The 26,518-nt window shown below is 42.6% G+C and overlaps 1 protein-coding gene across 1 annotated transcript in view; it reads left to right on the top strand.

Moving 5' to 3' along the window:
• The window catches only part of LOC126204435 (protein takeout-like), a 52,293-nt gene that overhangs the window by 3,677 nt on the left and 22,098 nt on the right, over positions 1 to 26,518 (top strand). The window contains exon 2 of the mRNA XM_049938824.1: positions 20,445 to 20,537. Coding sequence (XP_049794781.1) covers positions 20,445 to 20,537 — 93 coding nt within the window. The remainder of the gene's footprint in view (positions 1 to 20,444; positions 20,538 to 26,518) is intronic.

Below are 26,518 nucleotides of genomic sequence, written 5' to 3'. Positions count from 1 at the left end.
ACGAAGCTAATAAACGGTTTTTTAACACATTGCTCATTCAAGACGCCACACCGCCACCATTGCTTTCGTATCCACAAATATTACGTTTTAGTGTCCCTTTCCTCTGTATAATTTTCATGCCAGAGGTCCGAGATAGCTTGTGTAGGTATATATTTCGCTGTATGGAATAACTAATGAAGAACACAGAACGTAGCATTTTGTTTAGGATGTGTTTTAGACGTACTGTAATCTTTTTCCAGCAGCAGCGAACTACCGAGGAACGTTATCTATCGGCTCAGTCTGACTACAGACGACGTTGAGTCGCTATTGCAATAAAAGAGAGCCCTGTTTAAATTCTTAGGCTTGCACACCCGGTGTTAGTTCGTCTAAAATCGTTTTGAGTGTTGGGCCGCGTAGTTATAAAACGACTGACGTTTCGGCCGTCTTTACAGCTACTCTCTTCAGGGCAACTAAACTGCTGCATTCTGAATTGGTTTACCTGTGTGAGAATGTACCTCAACGCAGCGACTGTTAACCTGCAACTACACTATGTGGTCAATAGCCTCTAGATACACATTGCTGTTCCTTATGGCGTTTAATCTTCGAGTGAGGTTTTCTAGTGCGCGCTGCTACAAAGAAGATTTTGTGATTCTTGAGTTTCTCCCGGCGTATTTGATAGTCAAAATATCCACGGGTGTACTGCCGGTCTACAGTGTCCAACGGGCACAATATTTCGGCGATCATACATGTCGCCATCATCAGGTGAACTGACGGAGTGAGCTCCTGTGAACATGCCGGCACGGAGATCCGTACACTATGGCTGCTCAGCAGGCGAGGCGTAGATCGTCTGGGTAGTTTCTGATGTGATCCCAATTAGAATAAAAGAACTCCAACGCAGACATGTGCTGTAACAATAACCTTTATTTAGAACGTGACAGTTCCTTTGCGTTTACAAAATGTCATGTATACACGATTTCTTACAACATATGTGACATATTTAACTTCACTCTGAATTACATCGTCCTTCCTAGGTTCGTCACCTGCGATTTCTACACCAATATAAAACGGGTTTACCCCTTGAAACAACTTATTTTTACATTTACATTGATTCTCCAGGTCTGGCCATCCTTTAACCTTACTTATATCAGCGCTGGTCTCAGGTTTACAATGCGTAACAAACTTATATCGACTACGACTACTGAACTTCCTCCATGGAACACCCGATGATTTGTCGGGTCTCAAACTAAACGGCCCCAATTTATTAGTACACGCAATCCTAACCTTCTCCAAAGCCCCCTGGTCTTCAAATATTTTTTTGTTAGCACGGTCATCCAGTGTTAAGCGTTTTATACGAACATTTACCCTATACACATACGTTACAATTTTATTAATAATTACACCATCATATTTGTTAGCGAAAAATTTAAACTCATCCGTTATATCGTAATGGGTTAATTGACTAAAATTATGGGCATTCTCATCAAATTTCTCAATAGCTCCCATTTTCCCATATATACGCTCAGCAGCCATAGTGTACGGATCTCCGTGCCGGCACGTTCACAGGAGCTCAGTCCGTCAGTTCACCTGATGATGGCGACATGTATGATCGCCGAAATATTGTGCCCGTTGAACACTGTAGACCGGCAGTACACCCGTGGATATTTTGATTAAAGAAGATTTTGTTTCTATCCATCCTGGAGTATTATAAATATCTTCTGAATGGTTCTTGGCCAACTAATCTGCCAAGAAGCATACGGCCTATGTCATCCAAAAAATGTACGAGAGTCGTTCAATAAGTAATGCCCACATTTTTTAAGAAGCCATAAATATACATAGACAAACGTCCTTGATGGTGCTTCACACCTGATGTTTTTTCTGCGCACCGGTGAAGTTTGGAACCGTTCTGGAAGATGGCAGAGCCGTGGTACACCGTCAAAATGGCGTCTACATACGACACACGTTAGAAGCAGCGTGCTGTTATTGAATTTTTGTGTTCAGAAAAAGAAACCGCCGTAGGGGCTATAATTTCTCTTATCTTCTGGTCCTCACGCGAAATGTTCGTTGACGGCAGCAGAACAGTTCTGTAGTCAGCTTCAAATTCTGGTTCTCTTAACTTTCTCGGTAGTGTTTCGTGAAAAGAACGTCGTCTTCCCTCCAAGGATTTCCCATTTGAGTTCACGAAACACCTCTGTAACTCTCGTGTGATGACAGAATTTACCGTTCAAATCTGGCAACTGGCTTTTGAATTGCTTCCTTGTTTTCCTTTTGTCCATCCTCATGAGGATCCCAAACACTCGAGCAGTACTCAAGAATGGATCGCACTGGTGCTCTGTATGCGGCCGTCTATACAGAGGAACCACTCTTTCTTAAAATTCTCCCAATAAACTGAAGTCGGAAATTCACCTTCCGTTCTGTCCTTACATGCTCATTCCATTTTATATCGCTTTGCAACGCTACACCCAGGTATTTAATCGACATGACTGTCAAGCAGAAGACTAGTAATCCAGCTTTCGAACATTATGGGATTCTTTTTCCTACTCAGCTGCACTGACATACACTTTTCTACATTTAGAACAAGCTGCTATTCGTCAAACGAATTAGACATTTTTTCTGAATCATCTTGTATTCTCTCACAGTCACCCAGCGACGACGTATCACCACACAACACAGCGTCATCAGCAAACAGCCGCAGATTGCTTCTCACCCTGTCTGTCAGATCATATACAGGGTGTATCAAAAATGACCGGTATATTTGAAACGGCAATAAAAACTAAACGAGCAGCGATAGAAATACACAGTTTGTTGCAATATGCTTGGGACAACAGTACATTTTCAGGCAGACAAACTTTCGAAATTACAGTAGTTACAATTTTCAACAACAGATGGCGCTGCGGTCTGGGAAACTCTATAGTACGATATTTTCCACTTATCCACCATGCGTAGCAATAATATGGCGTAGTCTCTGAATGAAATTACCCGAAACCTTTGACAACGTGTCTGGCGGAATGGCTTCACATGCAGATGAGATGTACTGCTTCAGCTGTTCAATTGTTTCTGGATTCTGGCGGTACACCTGGTCTTTCAAGTGTCCCCACAGAAAGAAGTCACAGGGGTTCATGTCTGGCGAATAGGGAGGCCAATCCACGCCGCCTCCTGTATGTTTCGGATAGCCCAAAGCAATCACACGATCATCGAAATATTCATTCAGGAAATTAAAGACGCCGGCCGTGCGATGTGGCCGGGCACCATCTTGCATAAACCACGAGGTGTTCGCAGTGTCGTCTAAGGCAGTTTGTACCGCCACAAATTCACGAAGAATGTCCAGATAGCGTGATGCAGTAATCGTTTCGGATCTGAAAAATGGGCCAATGATTCCTTTGGAAGACATGGCGGCCCAGACCAGTACTTTTTGAGGATGCAGGGACGATGGGACTGCAACATGGGGCTTTTCGGTTCCCCATATGCGCCAGTTCTGTTTATTGACGAAGCCGTCCAGGTAAAAATAAGCTTCGTCAGTAAACCAAATGCTGCCCACATGCATATCGCCGTCATCAATCCTGTGCACTATATCGTTAGCGAATGTCTCTCGTGCAGCAATGGTAGCGGCGCTGAGGGGTTGCCGCGTTTGAATTTTGTATGGATAGAGGTGTAAACTCTGGCGCATGAGACGATACGTGGACGTTGGCGTCATTTGGACCGCAGCTGCAACACGGCGAACGGAAACCCGAGGCCGCTGTTGGATCACCTGCTGCACTAGCTGCGCGTTGCCCTCTGTGGTTGCCGTACGCGGTCGCCCTACCTTTCCAGCACGTTCAGCCGTCACGTTCCCAGTCCGTTGCAGTTTTTCAAACAGATCCTTTATTGTATCGCTTTTCGGTCCTTTGGTTACATTAAACCTCCGTTGAAAACGTCGTTTTGTTGCAACAACACTGTGTTCTAGGCGGTGGAATTCCAACACCAGAAAAATCCTCTGTTCTAAGGAATAAACCATGTTGTCTACAGCACACGTGCACGTTGTGAACAGCACACGCTTACAGCAGAAAGACGACGTACAGAATGGCGCACCCACAGACTGCGTTGTCTTCTATATCTTTCACATCACTTGCAGCGCCATCTGTTGTTGAAAATTGTAACTACTGTAATTTCGAAAGTTTGTCCGCCTGAAAATGTACAGTTGTCCCAAGCATATTGCAACAAACGGTGTATTTCTATCGCTGCTCGTTAGTTTTTATTGCCGTTTCAAATATACTGGTCATTTTTGAAACACCCTGTATGTACACGTATGTAGAGGATAAGAGCGGTCCAATCACACTTTACCGGGGAAATCCTGAAGAAATCCTTGTTCTTGATGAACAGTCGCCGTCGTGGACGACGTGCTGCGTTTCATTACTTCAGAAGCTTTCGAGCTACTCATATATCTGTGAGCCTAGCCGTATACTAACACCTTCGCTAGCAGTTAGCAATGGGCTACCATGTCTATAGCCTTCCGGAAAGCAAGGAATATGGAATCTGTCTGTTGCCCTTCATCCATGGTTCACAGGATATTGTGTTAGAAAACAGCTACTTAGTTACGCATGAGCGATGCTTTCTCAATCATTGCTGATTTGTGGACAGAAACTTTTCCATCTCAGGAAATTTATTATAGTTCAGAATATGTTCACGAATTTCGCAGCAAACCGATGTTAAGGAAGTCGTTGTTGTAATCTTCAGTAGAGAGACTGGTCTGCTGCGGCTCTCTATGCTACTCTATACTGTGCAAGCTTCTTCACCTCCAAGTAACTACTGCACCCTACGGCCATTCTGAATCTGCTTAGTGAATTCATCTCTTGGTCTCCCTCTACTATTTTTACCCTCCGCGCTGCCCTACTATACTAAATAGGAGATCCATTGATGATCGTCCATGTTTCGCATCCTTACATGGCTACACTCAATGCATATACTTTTAGAAAAGACTTCCTGGCACTTAAATCTATACTCGATGTTAACAAATTTCTCTTCTTCAGAAACGCTCTTCATGCCATAGCCAGCCTACATTTTATATCCTCTCTACTTTGACCATCATCAATTATTTTGCTCCCCAAACAGCAAAACTCATTTACTACTTTAAGTGTCTTATTTCTTAATCTAATTCCCTCAGCGTCACCTGATTTAATTCGACTACATTCCATTATCCTCGTTTTGCTTTTGTTGATGTTCATCTTATATCCTCCTTTCAAGACACTGTCCATTCCATTCAACTGTTCTTACAGGTCCTTTGCTGTCTCTGACAGAATTACAATATCGGCAAACCTCAAGTTTTTATTTCTGCTCTATGGATTTTAGTTCCTACTCCGAATTTTTCTTGTGTTTCCTTTACTGGTTGCTCAATATACAGATTGAATAATATCGGGGATAGGCTACAACACTGTCTTACTCCCTTCCCAACCACAGTTTGCCTTTCATGCCCCTCGATTCTTATAACTGCGATCTGGTTTCTGTACAAATTGTAAATAGCCTTTTGCTCTCTGTATTTGACCCCTGCCACCTAAAGAATTAAAAAGAGAGTATTCCAGGCAACATTGTCAAAAACTTTCTCTAAGTCTAAAAATGCTAGAAACATAGGTTTGCCTTTCCTTAGCCTATCCTCTATGATAAGTCTTAGGGTCAGTACTGCCTCACTTATTCCAATATTTCTACGGAATCCGAACTGATCTTCCCAAGGTCGGCTTCTACCAGTTTTTCCAGTCGTCTGTACACAATTCGTGTCAGTATTTTACAGCCATGACTTATTAAGCTGATAGTTCTGTAATTTTCACACCTGCCAACACCTGCTTTCTTTGGAATTATTATATTCTTCTTGAAGTCTGAGGGTATTTCGCCTGTCTCATACATCTTGTTCACCAGATGGTAGAGTTTTGTCAGGGCTGGCTCTCCCAAGGCTGTCAGTAGCTCTTTTAGAAGGTTTTCTACTCCTGGGGCCTTGTTTCGACTTAAGTGTTTCAGTGATCTGTCAAATTCTTCACGCAGTATAATATCTCTTATTTCATCTTCACTTACGTCCCCTTACATTTCCATAATATTGCCCTGAAGTACATCGTCCTTGCATACAACTTTTATATACTCCTTCCATCTTTCTGCTTTCCCTTCTTTGCTTAGAACTGGTTTTCCATCTGAGCTCTTGATATTCATACAAGTGGTTCTCTTTTCTTCAAATGTTTCTTTAATTTTCCTGTAGGCAGTATCTGTCTTACCCCTAGTGATATATGCCTCTATATCCTTACATTTGTCCTCTAGCCAACCTTGTTTAGCCATTTTGCACTTCCTGTCGTTTTGTCTACTTCATTTACTACATTTTAATATTTTCTCCTTTCATCAATTGAATTCAATATATCTTCTGTTACCCGTGGACTTCTAGTAGACCTCGTCTTTTTACCCACTTGTTCCTCTGGTGGCTTCACTACTTCATCTCTCAAAGCTACCCACTCTTCTTCTATTGGATTTATTTCCCCTGTACCTGTCAATCGTTCCTGTCTCTGAAACTCTCTACAACCTCTGGTTCTTTCAGTTTATCCAAGTCCCATTCCTTAAATTCCCACCTTTTTTGCGGTGTGTTCAGTTTTAATCTACAGTTCATAAGCAATAGATTGTGGTCAGAGTCCACACCTGGCCCTGGTAATGTCTTACAGTTTTAAAACCTGTTTTTTTTAATCTCTATCTTACCGTTATATAATCTATCAGAAACCTTCCAGTGTCTCCAGACCTCTTGCACGTATACAGCCTTCTTTTATGATTCTTGAACCAAATGTGAGCTATGATTAAGTTATGCTCTGTGCAAAATTCTACCTGGCGGCTTCCTCTTTCATTCCTTAGCCCCAGTCCATATTCACCTACTACTTTTCCTTGTGTTCCTTTTCCCTATGACTATTAAATTTTCGTCTCCCTTCACTGTCTGAGTAGTTTCTTTTATCTCATCATGCATTTCTTCAATCTCTTCGTCATCTGCGCAGCTAGTTGATGTATAAACTTGTACTACTGAGGTAGGTGTGGGCTTCGTATCTATCTTGGCTACAATAATGCGTTCACTGTACTGTTCGTGGTAGCTGACGCGCGCTCTGATTTTTCATTCATTATTAAACCTACTCCTGAATTATCCCTATTTGATTTTGTATTTATAACCCTGCATTCACCCAACGAGAAGTCTTGTTCCTCCTGCCAACGAACTTCACCAATTACCACTATATCTAACTTTAACCTACCCATTTCCCTTTTTAAATTTTCTAACCTACCTGCCCGATTAAGGGATCTGACATTCCACGCTCCGATCCGTAGAACGCCAGTTTTCTTTCTCCTGATAACGACGTCCTCCTGAGTAGTCCCCGCCCGGAGATCCGAATGGGGGACTATTTTACTTCTGGAATATTTTACCCAAAAGGACGCCCTCACCATTTAACCATACATTGAATCTGGATGCTCTCGGGAAAAATTACGGCTGTAGTTTCCTCTTGTTTTCAGCCGTTTGCAGTACCAGCACAGTAAGGCCATTTTGGTTAATGTTACAAGGTCAGATTAGTCAATCATCCAGACTGCTGCCCCTGCAACAACTGAAAAGGCCGTTGTCCCTCTTCAGGAACCACACGTATGTCTGGTCTTTCACCAGATACCCAACCGTTGTGATTGCACCCACGGCACTGCTATCTGTATGACCGAGTCACCGAAGCCTCCCCACCAACGGCAAGGTCCATGGTACGTGGGGACCTGTTACGGATATTGATCTGTTATGTAATTTTGCCGATCAGTTCTTTTACCTCTTACTTATAAAAGAGGTAAACTTTTAACCGTGGAGCTGCTAAATTTTATTTGTATTTTATACCAGTTTCGGAGAATTGTTACTCTATTTTCCGTGTAAGTATTTAATTCATCTGTCTTCAAGTGGTGAATAAACACCATGTCTGAGTTGTAAATAAGAGATTTCAGCTATCAGACGTCCTTTGAAATTTTTATTGGTAGATCTAGATTTCAGCTAGAAACTAGCCATTCTCAACGCACTATCATTTTTGGTCAATGCATTAATGCCTGAATATTCAATGAACTGTGAACAAAGCCCGACCAACAGGCATTATATGCAATGAACTGTGAACAAAGCCCGACCAACAGGCATTACATGCATTGACGAAAAATGATAGTGCATTGAGATTGGCTAGTTTCTAGCTGAAATCTAGATGTACCAATAAAAATTCCAAAGGACGGCTAGTAGCTGAAATCTATTATTTATAAATCAAAAATAACGGTCACTGCGTGCAACAACCTCTGAATGGAGGGCAACCTGACCATGTCAGAATGTTTAACAATAGGCTAACAATAATGACGAATACATGTGTCCTTGAAAGAGGCCACATTTGACCAAAGCACACGCAAGAATTACAATAAAAACGTAAAATACCTCGGAGCTACGTGAAAAATAGTATGCAGTTACGTGTCAGATAACGCAGAGAGATACATAGTGCAATGTTTACATCCATGTTAAGCTGACAATGGAGGAGCGTATGTCATAAACTACTGAAACAGAATTGCTTTTACTTAAAATTAACCAACAAACAAAAAAGTATTCATTCAGAAATTTTTTTAATGAAGTATATTGTTGAGACAAAATACAGGGTGATTCAAAAAGAATACCACAACTTTAGGAATTTAAAACTCTGCAACGACAAAAGGCAGAGCTAAGCACTATCTGTCGGCGAATTAAAGGAGCTATAAAGTTTAATTTAGTTGTACATTTGTTCGCTTGAGGCGCTGTTGACTAGGCGTCAGCGTCAGTTGATGCTACGATGGCGACCGCTCAACAGAAAGCTTTTTGTGTTATTGAGTACGGCAGAAGTGAATCGACGACAGTTGTTCAGCGTGCATTTCGAATGAAGTATGGTGTTAAACCTCCTGATAGGTGGTGTATTAAACGTTGGTATAAACAGTTTACAGAGAATGGGTGTATGTGCAGAGGGAAAAGTTCTGGACGGCCGAGAACGAGTGATGAAAATGTAGCACGCATCCAGCAAGCATTTGTTCGCAGCCCAGGAAAATAGACTCGCAGAGCTAGCAGAGAGCTGCAAATTCCACAATCAACTGTATGGAGAGTCCTACGAAAAAGGTTAGTTATGAAACCTTATCGTCTGAAATTGGTTCAAGCACTGTCTGCAGCTGATAAGATTAAAAGAATCGATTTCTGTGATTTTATCCTTGCTCAAATGGAAACAGATGAATCTTTCGTTTCAAAGATTGTGTTTAGTGATGAAGCAACTTTCCACACTAACGGGAAAGTCAACCGTCACAATGTCTGTATATGGGGCACTGAGAATCCGCGGGAAACAACTCAGTATGAACGTGACTCGCCTAAGGTGAACGTTTTCTGTGCCATTTCAGCCAATAAAGTTTTTGGTCCCTTTTTCTTCGAAGGTGCTACTGTAACTGGACTACAGTATCTGGAGATGTTAGAGAATTGGCTGTTCCCTCAGCTCGAACAAGAAGCACAACAATTCATATTTCAGCAGGATGGAGCGCCACCACATTGGCACTTATCTGTCCGTAACTACCTGAACGTCAACTACCCGAGGCGATGGATCGGCTGCCAGGCAGCCCGTGACAGAGCACTTCATCACTGGCCTCCAAGAAGCCCTGATCTTACCCCCTGCGATTTTTTCTTATGGGGTTATGTTAAGGATATGGTGTTTCGGTCACCTCTCCCAGCCACCATTGATGATTTGAAACGAGAAATAATAGCAGCTATCCAAACTGTTACGCCTGATATGCTACAGAGAGTGTGGAACGAGTTGGAGTATCGGGTTGATATTGCTCGGGTGTCTAGAGGGGGCCATATTGAACATCTCTGAACTTGTTTTTGAGTGAAAAAAACCTTTTTAAATACTCTTTGTAATGATGTATAACAGAAGGTTATATTATGTTTCTTTCATTAAATACACATTTTTAAAGTTGTGGTATTCTTTTTGAGTCACCCTGTATTATATCACCATCCACTGCGTGAGTAAAAGCCGCTTGGTGGCATAATGAGCATATGATGCGATAAAGGAAGTATAGAAGACGAGAAAAGACGAATGGGGATCGTCCAGGTGATTACACGAAACGCAAGTGGAAAAATACACGAATACAAGCGACTTTCAGGAAGCCCTGATTGCGATCCGGTGCCTAGGAACGGGAATGTCGGAAACGGCGGAACTGGTCGGCTGTATGTCTGCTACTGTCGTCATCATCTATGGAAACTGGTGGAAGGATGGTGAAACCTTGAAGAAGCGACAACGTATTGGATGTCATTACAGAACGTGGAATTCAGTTCCTTCCCAATTCTGCGAAGCAGAGTAGACAGCAATGTGTGGCAGATACGACGACACGATACAATTCTGGTGCTGGCGCAAGTGTTTTGGTGAACGCGGTTGTGCGCATACTGCTAAACATGGGGCTGCTCAAGCAGACGATTCCTACTCGTTCGTCAGTCCGGAACCGCGCGACTGCTACGGTCGCAGGTTCGAATCCTGCCTCGGGCGTGGATGTGTGTGATGTCCTTAGGTTAGTTAGGTTTAACTAGTTCTAAGTTCTAGAGGACTGATGACCTAAGATGTTAAGTCCCATAGTGCTCAGAGCCATTTGAACCAGCCAACCTACTCGTTCCCGTGTCGACCCAACGTCATCCTCCGTCACAATTGCTATGGGCACAGGATCAGTCATATTGGGCCGTGGAACAATGAGAAAGTGTCGATTTGTCGGACGAATCACTTTTGTTGTTGCACCAGGTCGAGTTCATGTCCAGTTACGCCGTCATACAGCCGAACGGTTGCTCGAAACATGCTCCTCGGCATGCAAGCAGACCAGTGGGGTGTATTATACCATGGATGACGTTCACATAGCCGTCAGTTCGATCTGTAGTAGCAATCGATGACAGCATGAAACATATAGACTACGTGACCTATATTGTGGACCACCTGCATCCCATGATGCTCCTGACAGCGATGGTTTCTTAGAGCAGGTAATTGTCCCTGCCGCAAGGCCAGCATCGAGCTACACTGGCCTGAGTAGCATGCTAGTGAACTCCCGTTGGTGTCTAGGCCACAAAATTCGCCCGATCTAAACTTGATGGAACGCTTATGGGACGTTATGGGGCGTCAGATAGCGAACTACAGCTCACTGGACAGCAGTTTTCGAGAACTGAGTGAGCAATGCGGAGACAATTTGTGCCACGTACCTTCGAAAAGCTGCCAAAGATTTTTCTAATCCATCCCATGAAGAATCGCTGCTGTATACGGTTCCAAAGGTTTAGCAACGTGCTACACTACTGGCCATTAAAATTGCTACACCAAGAAGAAATGCAGATGATAAACGGGTATTCATTGGACAAATATATTATAGTAGAACTGACATATGATTACAGATTCACGCAGTTTGGGTGCATAGATACTGAGAAATCAGTACCCAGAACAACCACCTCTGGCCGTAATAACGGCCTTGATACGCCTGGACATTGAGTCAAACAGAGCTTAGATGCCATCCGACAGCTGCCCATGCAACTTCAACACGAAACCACAGTTCATCAAGAGTAGTGACTGGCACATTGTGACGAGCCAGTTGTTCGGCCACCATTGACCAGACGTTTTAAATTGGTGAGAGATCTGGAGAATGTTCTGGCCAGGGCAGCAGTCGAACATATTCTGTATCCAGAAAGGCCCATACAGGACCTGCAACATGGGGTCGTGCATTATCCTGCTGAAATGTAAGGTTTCGCAGGGATGGAATGAAGGGTAGAGACACGGGTCGTAACACATCTGAAATGTAACGTCCACTATTCAAAGTGCCGTCAATGCGAACAAGAGGTGACCGAGACGTGTAACCCATGGCACCCCATACCATCACGCCGGGTGATACACCAGTATGACGATGACGAATACACGCTTCCAACGTGCGTTCACCACGATCTCGCCAAACACGGATCCGACCATCATGATGGATTCTTCTGGAAAAATGACGTTTTGTCATTCGTGCACCCAGGTTGAGTACACCATCGCAGGCTCTCCTGTCTGTGATGCAGCGTCATGGGTAACCGCAGCCATGGTCTCCGAGCTGATAGTCCATGCTGCTGCAAACGTTGTCGAACTGTTCGTGCAGATGGTTGTTGTCTTGGAAACGTCCCCATCTGTTGACTCAGGGATCGAGACGTGGCTGCACGATCCGTTACAGCCATGCGGATAAGATGCCTGTCATCTCGACTGCCAGTGATACGAGGCCGTTGGGATCCAGCGCGGCGTTCCGTATGACCGTCCAGAACCCACCGATTCCATATTCTTCTAACAGTCATTGGATCTCGACCAACGTGAGCAGCAATGTCGCGATACGATAAACCGCAATCGCAATAGGCTACAATCCGACCTTTATCAAAGTCGGAAACGTGATGATACGCATTTCTCCTTACACGAGGCATCACAACAACGTTTCACCAGGCAAAGCCGGTCAATTACTGTTTGTATATGAGAAATCGTTTGGGAAGTTTCCTCATGTCAGCAGGTTGTAGGTTTCGCCACCGGTGCCAACCTTGTGTGAATACTCTGAAAACCTAATCATTTGCATATGACAGCATCTTCTTTCTGTCGGTTAAATTTCGCGTCTGCAGCACGTCATCTTCGTGGTGTAGCAATTTTAATGGCCAGTAGTGCATAAATATGTAGGCATTAAATTTTGGTTAATCAGTGCAGGTAATACAAGAATTATAGTCCGACCGCGAAGAGATTCCAATTAATGAAGTGTACTAGAAGGGTCTTCATGAAGCGTTATGACAGTTTTCTGTAATTCCGGAAGCGATCTTTGTTAATGTAATTGAAACGGAGATGACTCAGAAGTAAATCTGCTGTCGGTTCGTTAAAAGCACGATACACGTGTAGCTGTTCTGTAAAGCCGGAAGACTGCCAACCGCCATCTTTAGCCCCTGCAGCTGCCAACAAAATATCTACCGTCTCTACGATACTGCGCGTTCTAGGCGAAATAGTGTCATTCCGTCCCGGTAATAATTTTGACTTAAACACTAATAATCGTCACTATCGATCGCTTGTAACGCAACGACAGACGGAAATAGTGATATAGTTGTGGATGTCCGTGTATTTCCGTAACGGCGCAGCGTTTTAAGGTAAAGTCGGCATTATTGCGGTATGCGCATCCGCACAGATACCTGGTTACAGTAGGTCGTGTAAACGGGACTAAAGACAGAAAAGAGTCTGAAAGCAAGTTCGTCAGATCTAGTCCGGATGGAATTGATCCTGTTTTCCTCGACTACGTAAACCGGCTTCCCCAACCGGTATAACGTGACCATCTGTTTTATCTGGAACCAGAAATGCTCGTCGCTTTGCAGTATACCAGTTTGCGGTGAAGGCGAAATTAAAAGTGCTTTATAACTCACACAAAGCGCCTTCAGTAATTGTGGAAAGTCATTAAACTTTCTCAAGAAAGCATGTATACGATAATAATTATCCGAACAGCATTTATTTGGAAGACTATGTTCTAGCATTACATCAAATTACTGAGTATCCCATACAGATGACTTATAAGTCTGAGGGGTATTTTGTACGTGAGTTATGTAGATAAGACTTTTTTTCCAATTAGTATTAGTCTGGCCTCCACTTTGCTACAACTACGTTTATATCGTCGTTCGTTGTTCCTCTCAAAAATGGCTCTGTATGAGTAACCCCATATATTTTACATTTTCGACAGGTTACGATAATCGTTCATCGATGCGATAGCCAATCCAATATCCTGATCATTTCATCCAATTACACTCGAGCTGAAGTTAAATACCCTGCGGTCGTGCGCCCGCACCACCATATCATCGTCTTAGTTACAATTTTAACTTTAAGATTGTTTATGTAGTGGATAAGTAGTCATTCCTTACAGCAAGCATTGATCTGAAAGTTTTTATAATAAATCCCAGTAAATGCATGTAGGCCACGGGGGAAAAAGGGTAAGTCCACACGAATAAATATTACAGGAAAGTAATTTGAAAAAATGAGATACTTCATTTTATTTTCAGTACGACTCCCTTGTGTGGAAAATTGTGTAAATTTGTATGACTGAAAAGGGGGAATGAGATGATCTTAAATTATTTGTAGAAAAAATTCTTCTGACCTATTTTGTTTCAAGATTCTTACTTTATACTTAAAACATTTTTGTCGCAAACTCACTTCCTCATCACGTTTTTCGTGGCCTCCTCTGACAACTTAAACTACAACTCAACCACTCAGGTATACTGTGGTGATGTTTGGTCCATGCAGTGTAGCGTAGTGGGTCACCATCCCCGATCCCCACTAATTATTTAGCATTTATCAGTTCTCGCAGGTGCTTGAAATACGTTATGTTCGTGTATTTTGAAATATTTGATGTTTGTGTAACTGCTTGCTCTCTCAGCCCAGGTGGTCTATTCTGTTCTGGCTGTCTGTCGCTGTCTTTCAGTTCTAAGTGATGTACTTCACTGATGGCCCTGCCTTCAAATTTGGATGTGACTGTGGTGTTGACGTGATAATGTGGTTTGTCTACCCCAAACAGTTGAGCTGTTAAAATTTTTTATTACCTATGATCTTTATGGGCTCTGAATATTATCAAAATAGATCAGTTTTCTGCTTTAGTCTTACGTGGCGCTTATGATGGCATTATGAGCCCCTTGTTTTAATTTTGTTAACATTTCACGTGACATATTTTTAGTACAATTAGTAGATGCAGGTGCGGTAATGTTTCCTACGGCCAGAGATACACTGACTTCATACACGACTTCGCAGGATTTAAAAAAAAAAAAAAATAAAAAAAAACGAAAGTTTACAGCTGGTCACCAGATCTTACTAGTACACCGCTCTAGCGATCACACTGTTGCTAAAACAACAAGAAATACAGTGACACTGAGCACTCGGTTTAGTTACCGCCTTTTTTGGGTGTTCCGTGTGGTGTTCAAAGGTGTTATCCGGGAACAGTCTTAAGAGATATGACGTTCATTATAGCTGACGTATTCGTCGCGAGAGAATTGCAACCGTGTTAAAAATATTTTTACGTGGTAATATTAAAAAAATACATAGAGCTTATTTCACAATTTCAATTCTACAAAAAAGTGTAACTGAGATTGAAAAATGAGGAATGCATATTATCACTTGATAACATTTTTAAAAAATTACATAGAGCTTATTTTACAAGTTCAATTATTAAAAAAAGTGTAACTGAGATTGAGAACTGAAGAAGCTACGATTTTGTTTGATAAGAAGTTACCGATTGAAAAAGAAGAGAAATAGAAAGAAAAAAGAAAGCATAGTTGTCTGCCAGTCTCTAAACAGGCATTTTGTTGGCTTTGAGGCAGAGAGGACCGGAATCCAAGGTCTCGGGCTTTAATAAACCGCTTTAGCTGTATTTTGTCTTTTATTTTTAGATGACTACGAACTTCCGTAAGCAAGGGCATTTCGTCATCGATGTCCGAAGTAAATAAAAAATTTTACGTCCAGAAAACAAGGGCCACACACTAAACATCTGAGAAGAGATTGAGATTATGCGACACATTACTCGCTTTCCACACAAAACGCTAAATGGACAAAGGGAGTTCAAGGACCTTAGCATTTTGGTAAATTTCGAATGTCTAAGTTAGCTGACATAATACTCTGTTTTTCTTTTGCCCGGTTCCCGTCCTTTCTCCCTGGGTCTTTGCATTTTTCTCCCTCCCTCCCTCTCTCTTCACTATTCACCTCACCACCTCCCCTTTATTACCTTAGGTTTCTTGTGTATCTTCCTTTCACGCTCGTTTTTAAAAAAGTTCTCAAGTTTAAACTGTATTTAAAAAGTATCAAAATTCATTTGTCTTTGTTATAATATTTTAGAAACAATAACTGTAGATGTTTCCAGCTGTGAGTACCGGTCGTGAGTCGTGCTTCGGTAGCTCAGTTGGTAGAGCACTTGCCCGCGAAAGGCAAAGGTCCCGAGTTCGAGTCTCGGTCGGGCACACAGTTTTAATCTGCCAGGAAGTTTCATATCAGCGCACACTCCGCTGCAGAGTGAAAATCTCATTGTGGAAACATCCCCCAGGCTGTGGCTAAGCCATGTCTCCGCAATATCCTTTCTTTCAGGAGTGCTAGTTCTGCAAGTTTCGCAGGAGAGCTTCTGTAAAGTTTGGAAGGTAGGAGACGAGGTACTAGCAGAAGTAAAGCTGTGAGGACCGGTCGTGAGTCGTGCTTCGGTAGCTCAGTTGGTAGAGCACTTGCCCGAGAAAGGCAAAGGTCCCGATTTCGAGTCTCGGTCGGGCACACAGTTTTAATCTGCCAGGAAGTTTCAATAACTGTAGAATTTTGAAGTTTTTTTAAAAAGCTCTTAAGGTTAATTTAGGGGCCGCTGTTGGGTCTGTTCATTTTCCCTAATATAACCATATGATGTTCCTCTTTTACGTCATTAAACGCCCTTGGTTTATGAGTTTCTTTTATATTAGCGTATCTCACTGGCGTTCCTAATGAAAATAAATGTAAACTGTCATAATCATGTTCTATTGTTTTTAAAACGTTTTTATATTTGGATAGTCCAATATTCCTTACTGTCATTCACCATTCATAAGTTCCGCCAAAAGATCACCGATTATTCAGTTGTGGCCGCGCATCATCAGCGCAAGCCCAGCTGTTTTCTTTCATGCCGGCACTAAAGAAGCAGCACGCGGTCGTGTCCCCAGTTGTTTGTATATAGACCGGAGAAGTGAAAAGTGTGTTATTTGCGCATCGGTAAGCTATTTACCTGACGCATTTAGTCCAGGTTACTTAGAATATCCCTCAATTTAACTGCAATCACTCGTTGGTTTGTTCATGCTAGCCGCGTGTTAGGTCTTAATACTTTCTCATATATTTTCACCTTACCAGTGGATCACTATGGTATAATTTTTCTAGGCTCCATCAACCGTACTGGATAGGAATCCATGCATCCGGCTGTTGTAGCATTATTGTATTCTGACCGATAACGAATACTGGGTTCCAAGTTCTTAGCTTAACTTTAACGTTTTACTTATGTGAGTACGAATATTTTAACATTCTTATGTAAAAGCATTTACAAGTATTAAAAAAAACCTTTAAAATTTTCAAATATTTTAAAAAAATTATCATATCAATGGATGTGTTAGGATTGTTACTCCCTCGTTATATATTGTTTTGCAGAGGTTCACCTGAAGACGTGGCTCCTAGTGCCATGAAAGCGGTAGTGATGTATAAATAAAAAATACAGATGAAGCGGTTCCAAAATCGTTCAAATACCTCTGAACACTATGGGACTTAACTTCTGTGGTCATCAGTTCCCTAGAACTTAGAGCTTCTTAAACCTAACTAACTTAAGGACATCACACACATCCATGCCCGAGGCAGGATTCGAACCTGCGACCGTAGCGGTCGTGCAGTTCCAGACTGAAGCGCCTAGAACCGCTCAGTCACAACGGCCGGCATGATGCGTTTTATTGATAACCAAGAATTTTACTTATTCCGGCGGTTGCCCTGCCTCCAAGGTCGTTTCTGCCCCCACAGTTTTAAAAAGCAGCATCAAACTGTACCTCACTTTGTACACCCAGATGACATCTATCTCTACATTATGCAAGCCACCCATCCACTATCGTATATCCCCATTCATGTCCCATTTGTGGGTGGTGCGAGAAGAGAACGACTGACGGTAACCATCCGTATGAGCTGCGAATTAATCTCATTTTCCTGTCTTCATCGTTTTGTGAGATCTGTATAAAACAACTTAATACGTTGACATCTAGGAACGTACGTTCTCTGAATTTCAACAGTAAACTTGTATATAAAGCACAGCGCCTACTGTAGCGTCAGCCACTGGAACGACTGTCGTTGTTAATGCTCCCTAGACAATGAGCGTACATATAACCAAATTCGCTCTTTTCTCATATATTTTCACCTTACCAGTGGATCACTATATCTTCTCTGCTTCCCCTTACCCTCACACACAGATGAGCGACATTCACGAATCGGTCGAACGGCGATGTTGTGAGCTGTCTCTTTCGTGGATGATTTACATTTCCCAAGGATTCTCCTTTGAATCTCAGTCTGGTATTGATTTTTCCTACTTCTAATTTGGACAGCCTTTCCACTTTAAGTCACTCCGGTCGGGTATAACAAGCCCCCTTGCCATTGTCGCTGTTTGCAGTTCATTGCAGTCATAATATATAACAGTAATGGATCACTTGACAGCATTAAGTCACAATTATTCAAATCCTTGAGAGAACCAAGAATGACGAAAGTATTCCACCTTCTGTGCAAGACATTTGAAACAGGTGAAACACACTCAGACTTGTAGATGGATTGTTAAAAAGAAGGCAACTGTTGACAGGATTGAATACTACCAAACCGTCAGGTAAATGCCATGGCTGCAAAATACTGACACGAAATATTTACGGAAAAAAGGAAAACTGGTAGAAGCCGACCTCGTGAAAGATCAGGTCGGTTTCCGGAGAAATACAGGAACATGTGTGGGGATACTGTGGCCCTACAACACTGACTGAAATAGAATGTGGTACACAATGAAGTACCCTCCTTATGTAGCACTTCCGCCGTAAGTCCTCAATTATTTGTTTGATGTATTCCAGTTTCTGCGTTCCCTTACCGTTTTTACCTTCTAGAGCTCCCCCTAATACCATGGAAGATATTGCCTAATGTCTGAACACAAGTTCTGTCAACCTGTCCCTTCTTCTAGTCAGCGTTTTCCATATGTTCTTTCCTCACAGATTCTGCGAGGAACCTACTCATTCCTTGTAGTATCAGCCCATCTAATATTCAGCATCCTCCTAAAGCACCACACCCCAAGCGCTTAGGTTTCCGTCTTTTCGGATTGTGCCACGGCCTATGTTTTACTACCATACAATGCAACCCTCCAAACGTACATTCTCAGAAACGTCTTCCTCATATTAAGGTTTCTCAGTACTTTCGCGTCTCCTCGTTTTATTCTTGACACGTATTCTATACTCAGTGCATTGTTGAGTCCTTTGAAACGTTCTGTTACTGTTCTTCGCTTTCAGTGAGGGCAGGAATGTCATGAGCGTATCTTATCATTGATATCCTTTCACCTTGAGTTTTAATCGTACTCTTTAACATTTCGTTTACTTCAACGCCACTTGTTCGATGTATAAATTGAACACTTCTCTCATCCTCTCTATATATAGATTAATTCTCTGCTTATCCCTTTCAAAATTTTCAAATTTCCGTGCCACGTTCATACTTCTGGCATCCCACACTCCGACTAGTAGTGTGTTAGCCTTTCATTGGTTATTCAGTCTCTTTTTCATGCTCTTCCTTGGCAGTCCCCTACCAGAGATCGGGACTAATCCGGAATCTTGTGCCGAAGGAGACAGAATCACGACACTTTGCCCACTACAGGCCACATGTCCTGTGGCTACTCGTTGTGTCTCTTTAACGTCGTGGTATCTGTTGCTTTCTGCATGCTCATGTCTTTAATCATTGGTGATTCCTTGGCCTAATAGGGGCTGTTTTCCACCCCAACAAGAGGTTGCTCTGACAAACTGTGTCCGCTCCTTCGGGCTCTGTGACAAGGCAGTTGGCAGAACGAGCGTGACTCCTTATGTCGGCATTCCTCGGCCGCCATTGCCGACGGTTTCAAAATTTAAGCAGTGGCTGGGATCGAGCCCGGAACCCAGGGCGATAAAGTAAAGGCGCTAGAACTAGACTGAGTGTACTATTCCTCTAATTAATGATTAAACGTTCATTCCATTCGGACCTAATATCCATCGACATCAGTACAAGGTGTGACCCCAAAGGACAAGAATAGATTCTTATATTCTTTGTGGCATGGAAGCAAACGGCTTGCGAATGTCATTTTGAGGAAGTTCATGCTGCCGGCCGCTGTGGCCGAGCGGTTCTAGAAACTTCAGTCTGGAACTGCGCTGCTGCTCCGGTCGCATGTTCGAATCCTGCCTCGGGCAGGATTCGAATCTGCGACCGTAGTGGTCGCGCGGCTCCTGACTGTAGCGCGTAGAACCGCTCGGCCACTCCGGCCGGCACATGGCAGTCCAATCCATCTTTCAGTAATCTGTTGCCGACAGGCGTGGTGGAACTCTGACTGTAATACTCGCCCGGATTAACAGCTGTTGTCATCCGTTTAATCGCATCGGCCAGTCGAACAGTCATAACATCTTCTCGTGGTGTAACAGAACCACAGCCTTCCTTCCTTCCTTGCCACATTTGCCATATTTACAATAAGCTCGTATAAGAATGAAATTTTAATCAATATACATCAAAAACATGGAAATGATGGAGCGCCAGTTTGGTAGCGTTCGGTCGAGGTGTTCACGATTTACCACTTTCCACATCCATCACTGTGTGTTTTAATCAGCAATAAAGGCTCATTTTATCTCTTTTTCAGCTCCATAATGTAATTTTTTACCGCTGACAAAGTCGTAATTCGTTATCTTTTGTTTTCAGCTGCTGAAATGAAGACGTGCAAGCAGACCGATCCTAAGTACGTCCAGTGTCTCAAGATTGCGCTCCAGGACTCTCTACCGACGCTTGTAAAAGGTATGAATTTGAATTATGGTCTCAGCTGCGGCGACATAAGCACATAGGCTTTAATAATATTGCAGTGTGACACATGAGAAGTTTCTTCAAAGTAAGAAATGCAAACAACACAGTATTAATTAGAAAGAGCACAAAATATCCCAAGTGGTGACAATACGGACGGTCTGAAATCAGAAACAAAAACGCTGAAGACTGCTATCAAATTATATTTCGCGAGTCATTAACATTTCGACTGGTTTGACGCCTTCTCCATCTGTCGAGTTCTAATCTTTCCATTTCTATATAGCTGTACCTCCCAGCGCCTTCCACACCCTGTTTTGCATACTGTAGTCCTATTTTTTTTAATCAGCAGTTTCCTGACTGGTTTGACGCGTTCCAACACGAATTCCTCTCCTGTGCCAACCTGTTCATCTCAGAGAAGCACTTGCAACCTACGTCCTCAATTATTTGCTGGATGTATTCCAATCTCTGTTTTCCTCCACAGTTTTTGACCTCTACAGCTCCCTCTAGTATAATGGAAGCCATTCCCTGATGTCTCAACAGATGTCCTATCATTCTGTTCCATCTCCTTGTCAGCGTTTTCCACAGATTATTCGGTTCTGCGCAGAACCTCCTCATTATTTATCTTATCAGTCCACATAATTTTGAACATTCGTCTGTAAATGTTTCAAATGGTAAAAATGGCTCTAACACTATGGGACTTAACATCTGAGGTCATCAGTCCCCTAGAACTTAGAACTACTTAAACCCAACTAAATTAAGGACATCACACACATCCATGCCCGAAGCAGGATTCTAACCTGCGACGGTAGCAGTCGCGCGGATCCGGACTGAAGCGCCTAGAACCGCTCGGCCACAGCGGCCGGCATATTCGTCTGTTACTCCATATCCCAAATGCTTCGATTCTCCTCCGTTCCGGTTTCGCACAGTCCATGTTTCACTCCCATACAATACCTTGCTCCAAACGTACATTCTCAGAAATTTCTTCCACAAATTAAGCCTATGTTTGAAACTAGTAGACTTCTCTTGGCCAGGAAAGCCCTTTCGTCAGTGCTAGTCTACCCTGCTTCTTTCCCTGATAGTGCAACTGTTTCTGGGTGCTGTAGTAGGTGTGCCATTTATTTGCTCTTCTTCTGGTAAGGGATCTGTTAGCTAATCTGTTTTTTCCAATACCTCTTAAAAGAATAATCTGTCAAAATAACTGTTAACACCTTTTTCAGTCGTTCCTTTTCGGAAAACCTTAGAATTTATCATTTTCCTTTTCTCTCAGTGTATACAACTGATTCACCTCCAGGCGAAAGTTTTGAGAAACGTACTTCTTATCCACATCACATTGTTTGTTACAGCAAGAGTTAGATTGTGGCAGTAAAGGTTCTTCACCTGTACCAGTCCATTTACGATACCTTTCTCATTTTATGTAAGTATTTTAATTTAACTTGATGTGATTAAGACCATCAGGCTTCTTACACATCGGACCAGAGATTTCGTACGCGCAGTACCTCTTTTACATCACAGGTCCCTAAAAAAATAATAATTTTAATATGAGAAGTACCCTGGTGTCCATAATTAAGGCAACAAACGGAAATTTTGCAAGACTGCGTCTATTTCGGAACGAAACAGTATAAAAAGGTGATAGAAAAGTAGAAACAATGTAAAGAATACAGAACGTAAATAATTGCGACATGCAGAACAGTAGACGAAATTGTTCTTTGTTTTTCCCAACTTGACACATTTACACATACATTCCGACAACCGGTTGATGTGCTCACTATGGGGTGTGACCACCTCTGGCAGAAATATAGGCTTGACAGTGTCGGCGAATGCTGTGGATAACGTCATCAATGTCATGTTGAGGCAATAACGACCATTCTTCCTGTGGAGCTGCTCACAAGTCTTGGAGAGTGGCTGGTGGATGTTGGAGTGATGCAACCCGTCTCCCTTGTGCATCCTAGACATGCTCTCTGGGATTCAAATCGGGAGAGCAAGCAGACCACGCCATGCGCGCATTAAATTTCGTTTCCAAGAAAGCATCAACCACTCGTGCTCTATGAGGTCGAGCATTATTGCCCATCAATACGACGACTTTGTGCACAGAACCTCGCAGGAACCGTATATGAGGTCCCAAGACCTCGTCATGGTACCTGGCAGCAGTTAATCCTTGCCGATTCACCCGTAAAATTTCATAAATAAATGTTCGAGTGGTCAACAAAATCCCTGACCACACCATTAAGGATCTTCCTCGATATCGGTGTCTTTGCACAACGTTTGGATTCTAAAATAGTGTTCCACATTCCTTCCAGATGCGAATGCGTCGAGAATCACTCTCCAGGCCATATAGGGACTCATCTGCGAAAAGAATATTGACACACCGTTCTCCCGTGCAGGTGGCATGTTGACGACAGCAATTTACACGTTCCCTTCTGTGAAGACGCATCAAAGGTACACCTACAGCAGGTCTCCGCCAAAAAAGGCCAATCTGCCGATGCCTTCTGTACACCGTGTGCCTCGATACAACCGTCCAGTGGACGCTGCGAGGTCAGATGCTAGATGCCGTGCAGTACTAAGGCGGTAACGTCGTACCCTTACGGCCAAATAACGGCCCTCTCTCTTTGATATCACTCGTGGTCGGCCTTGAACCGGTCTATGGATACGTTTTCGGTCTCTATAAATCGTCGCCACATCCGAGAAATAACAGAACGATTCACATTAAGCCTTCGGGTCACATCAGTTTGCAACTGTCCTACTTCCATTCTTCCTATGGTCGTCCACCATAGAGAGTCTTGTAGGCGTGTTCTCTGTGTCATGGTACACGGTGTGTGACTGCGTACACACCGATTGTGGATGTGGGACTACCCGGCAAACAATACTCCGTTTAATAGGTACCCTGACGTCATCATTGGCGTGGTTTTCCGTTGACCGAAATGCGATCTTCCGTGCAGAACACGACCGTACGGACATCTGTTGACAGTCTGTATGACTATATCGCGAATTAGACCCAGGACGGGGAAATAGCGGTTTGTTACTTAAGTTTTGGACACCAGTATAGTATTAAATTGATGTAGTATTAACAAGATACAGGTGTCTATAGTGGCAATGTGAGTAAATAATACTGGCTTTCAAATAATAAAGTTAACACTGGCAGTATTTATACTACGGCGTCTGGTACTACTAATTGTTTTTACGTCATCCATTTTGATCTTAATTTCTGCGTAGGACATTTCTTTCAATTTTGTTACTAACGTACTATTTATTTCCCACTTTAGATATTAATCATATCACTAGTCTCGTTTTTAGCATTTTCATCAACTCTGTCTTATACTTGTCTATCACTAACTCATATTCTGTGTTAAGTGAATCGTCCATTCCATTACTTCGCGACTATAGGCCACATTCTCAACCAGTTAGAAGAGCTACTAAAATTCCTGGCATTTTCTTTTATATTATCATAAACAGTATCATATTTTCTAATCTTTTAGCCTGACACTAAACTGCAAAATGTTGCAATGAAACAGAAGCTTCATATTTCATTTGTAAGCTGATAGAAAAGTAGTCTTTTCCGTAAGAATTTTGTAACAATGTGTAATATTTTAACAACAAAGAGTGCGCAAAAAGTCTTGTACATAAAGTTGTTTTCCAGTCGTAGCTGTATAGGTACTGTAACCGATGATTATAAGTTTGAAAATAGTACCGCAATGTGAAGAGACTCTACATCAGAAAGTGCTGGTAACTAGACAGCTGTTATACTGTACATCTGAATATGGCTTGCACATCTACAGTTATATACTTACTCCGTATTCCACTTTGCAGTGCGTGGTAGAGAGAATCCCGTGCCAATATTAACGATTTTTTATTCAACTGCATTCGCGCAGTGAGTGACAGAAAAATATTCTTTTTTATGACTCTGTGCTCATCTTAATCTCTCCTATATTGCTCTCGTAAATTCCTGCGCGAGCTATACGTCTGTATCAGAAAAACTTTCGCACAGTCTTAGTCGTTTACTGATTTCCTAAAGTGAGCCGATAGGGTTTCGCCTGAGTAGCGTTGTTTTCTTTCCAAACATTCTCGTTTAATACCTCTGGTACACATTAGTATGAGCTAATACAGCGTGTTAAAATCCCAGAAGGGCGCCCCTCAGTTTTCTTGATTGCAGTCACCCCTACTTAAGGAAAAACCCCAAACACTACGTGTGACTGAGATGAGGCAATGCTGAGGCGGTGAAGTCCTCCCGCGAGGACGACGATTCAAAACCCATGTGGCTATCCGTGACTCCCATAATCGCTTGAGGCAGCTGCCGGTATGATTCCTTAGAAAGTGCACCGCCCAGTTTCCTTCTCTGTACGTCGACCATCCCAGTTGCGAGTGCAGAATTCCTCGTCTGTTCCGACTCTCCGATTGCCCTTTACTCACTACTCTTATAATCAGCAGATAAAGTAGTTCAGAAATCCAGGACACCCTTTTCCATTTACAGAGCCTGCAGAAGGAGATGTCTTCCTGCTGGGTGCCAGAGCACATGGGTAGTAAAGGGAACGAAAGGGTGGACGTAGCAGGCAAGGAGGCGTGTCGCGATCCTCAGTTAGATTAGTGTGCCATCCCTCCACATGTCAACGCCTCGCCGTCGAGGAAACAGAGACATGTGTGGATGGGAAGAAGACCACAGCCCTACGCCACTTGGCTTCTTGCTCCGGTGAGAGGACCCTCCCACGTGTGGTGCTTTTGGCGTACTGTTTACGGTACACCACATTTTAGCAGACAGTGTTTTGTATTCATACAAGATGATAGCAGCTGATTTGTCAACTGATTTTTCCATTCAATTTAAATGACAATGATATGAATGTGGTATGTCTTTCCAAAATTTGTACGACGTGACTCCTGTTATTTGAAAATTTAGGGTGACGTTTGTAATGTCTTATCAGGGTGGCTGGCATATCCGCACCAAAATCAGTAAAAAATGAACACTTATAGGACCACTTTTTTGTCCGTCTGTCGACGGTTAAGAACATTTTTCTCAGGAATGTGTAAACGTATCAAACTGATAAGGTCTCCAAACCCTTGTCAGTGTAAGGAATTCAAGCTTCTAAGTCAAGCAAGCAGTAAAGGAAACAAAAGAAAAATTCGGAGTAGGTATTAAAATCCATGGAGAAGAAATAAAAACTTTGAGGTTCGCCGATGACATTGTAATTCTGTCAGAGACAGCAAAGGACTTGGAAGAGCAGTTGAATGGAATGGACAGTGTCTTGAAAGGAGGATATAAGATGAACATCAACAAAAGCAAAACGAGGATAATGGAATGTAGCCGAATTAAGTCGGGTGATGCTGAGGGAATTAGATTAGAAACTGAGACACTTAAAGTAGTAAAGGAGTTTTGCTATTTGGGGTGAAAAATAACTAATGATGGTCGAAGTAGAGAGGATATAAAATGTAGACTGGCAATGGCAAGGAAAGCGTTTCTGAAGAAGAGAAATTTGTTAACATCGAGTATAGATATAAGTGTCAGGAAGTCGTTTCTCAAAGTATTTGTATGGAGTGTAGCCATGTGTGGAAGTGAAACATGGACGATAACCAGTTTGGACAAGAAGAGAATAGAAGCTTTCGAAATGTGGTGCTACAGAAGGATGCTGAAGATTAGATGGGTAGATCACATGACTAATGAGGAGGTATTGAATATAATTGGGGAGAACAGGAATTTGTGGCACAACTTGACAAGGAAAAGGGACCGGTTCGTAGGACATGTGTTGAGGCATCAAGGGATCACAAATTTAGCATTGGAGGGCAGCGTAGAGGGAGACCATGAGATGAATACACTAAGCAGATTCAGAAGGATGTAGGTTGCAGTAAGTACTGGGAGATGAAGAAGCTTGCACAGGATAGAGTAGCATGGAGAGCTGCATCAAACCAGTCTCAGGACTGAAGACCACAAAAAAAGTCAATTAAACCAGAAGATATGGCCATATATGCCGCAATAAGTGATAATCGCAAATTCA

This window comes from Schistocerca nitens, chromosome 9 (genome assembly GCF_023898315.1).
Source record: "Schistocerca nitens isolate TAMUIC-IGC-003100 chromosome 9, iqSchNite1.1, whole genome shotgun sequence".
NCBI lineage: Eukaryota > Metazoa > Arthropoda > Insecta > Orthoptera > Acrididae > Schistocerca > Schistocerca nitens.
Note: the sequence above shows the minus strand (reverse complement) of the source record. Positions and strands in the feature narration are given on the sequence as shown.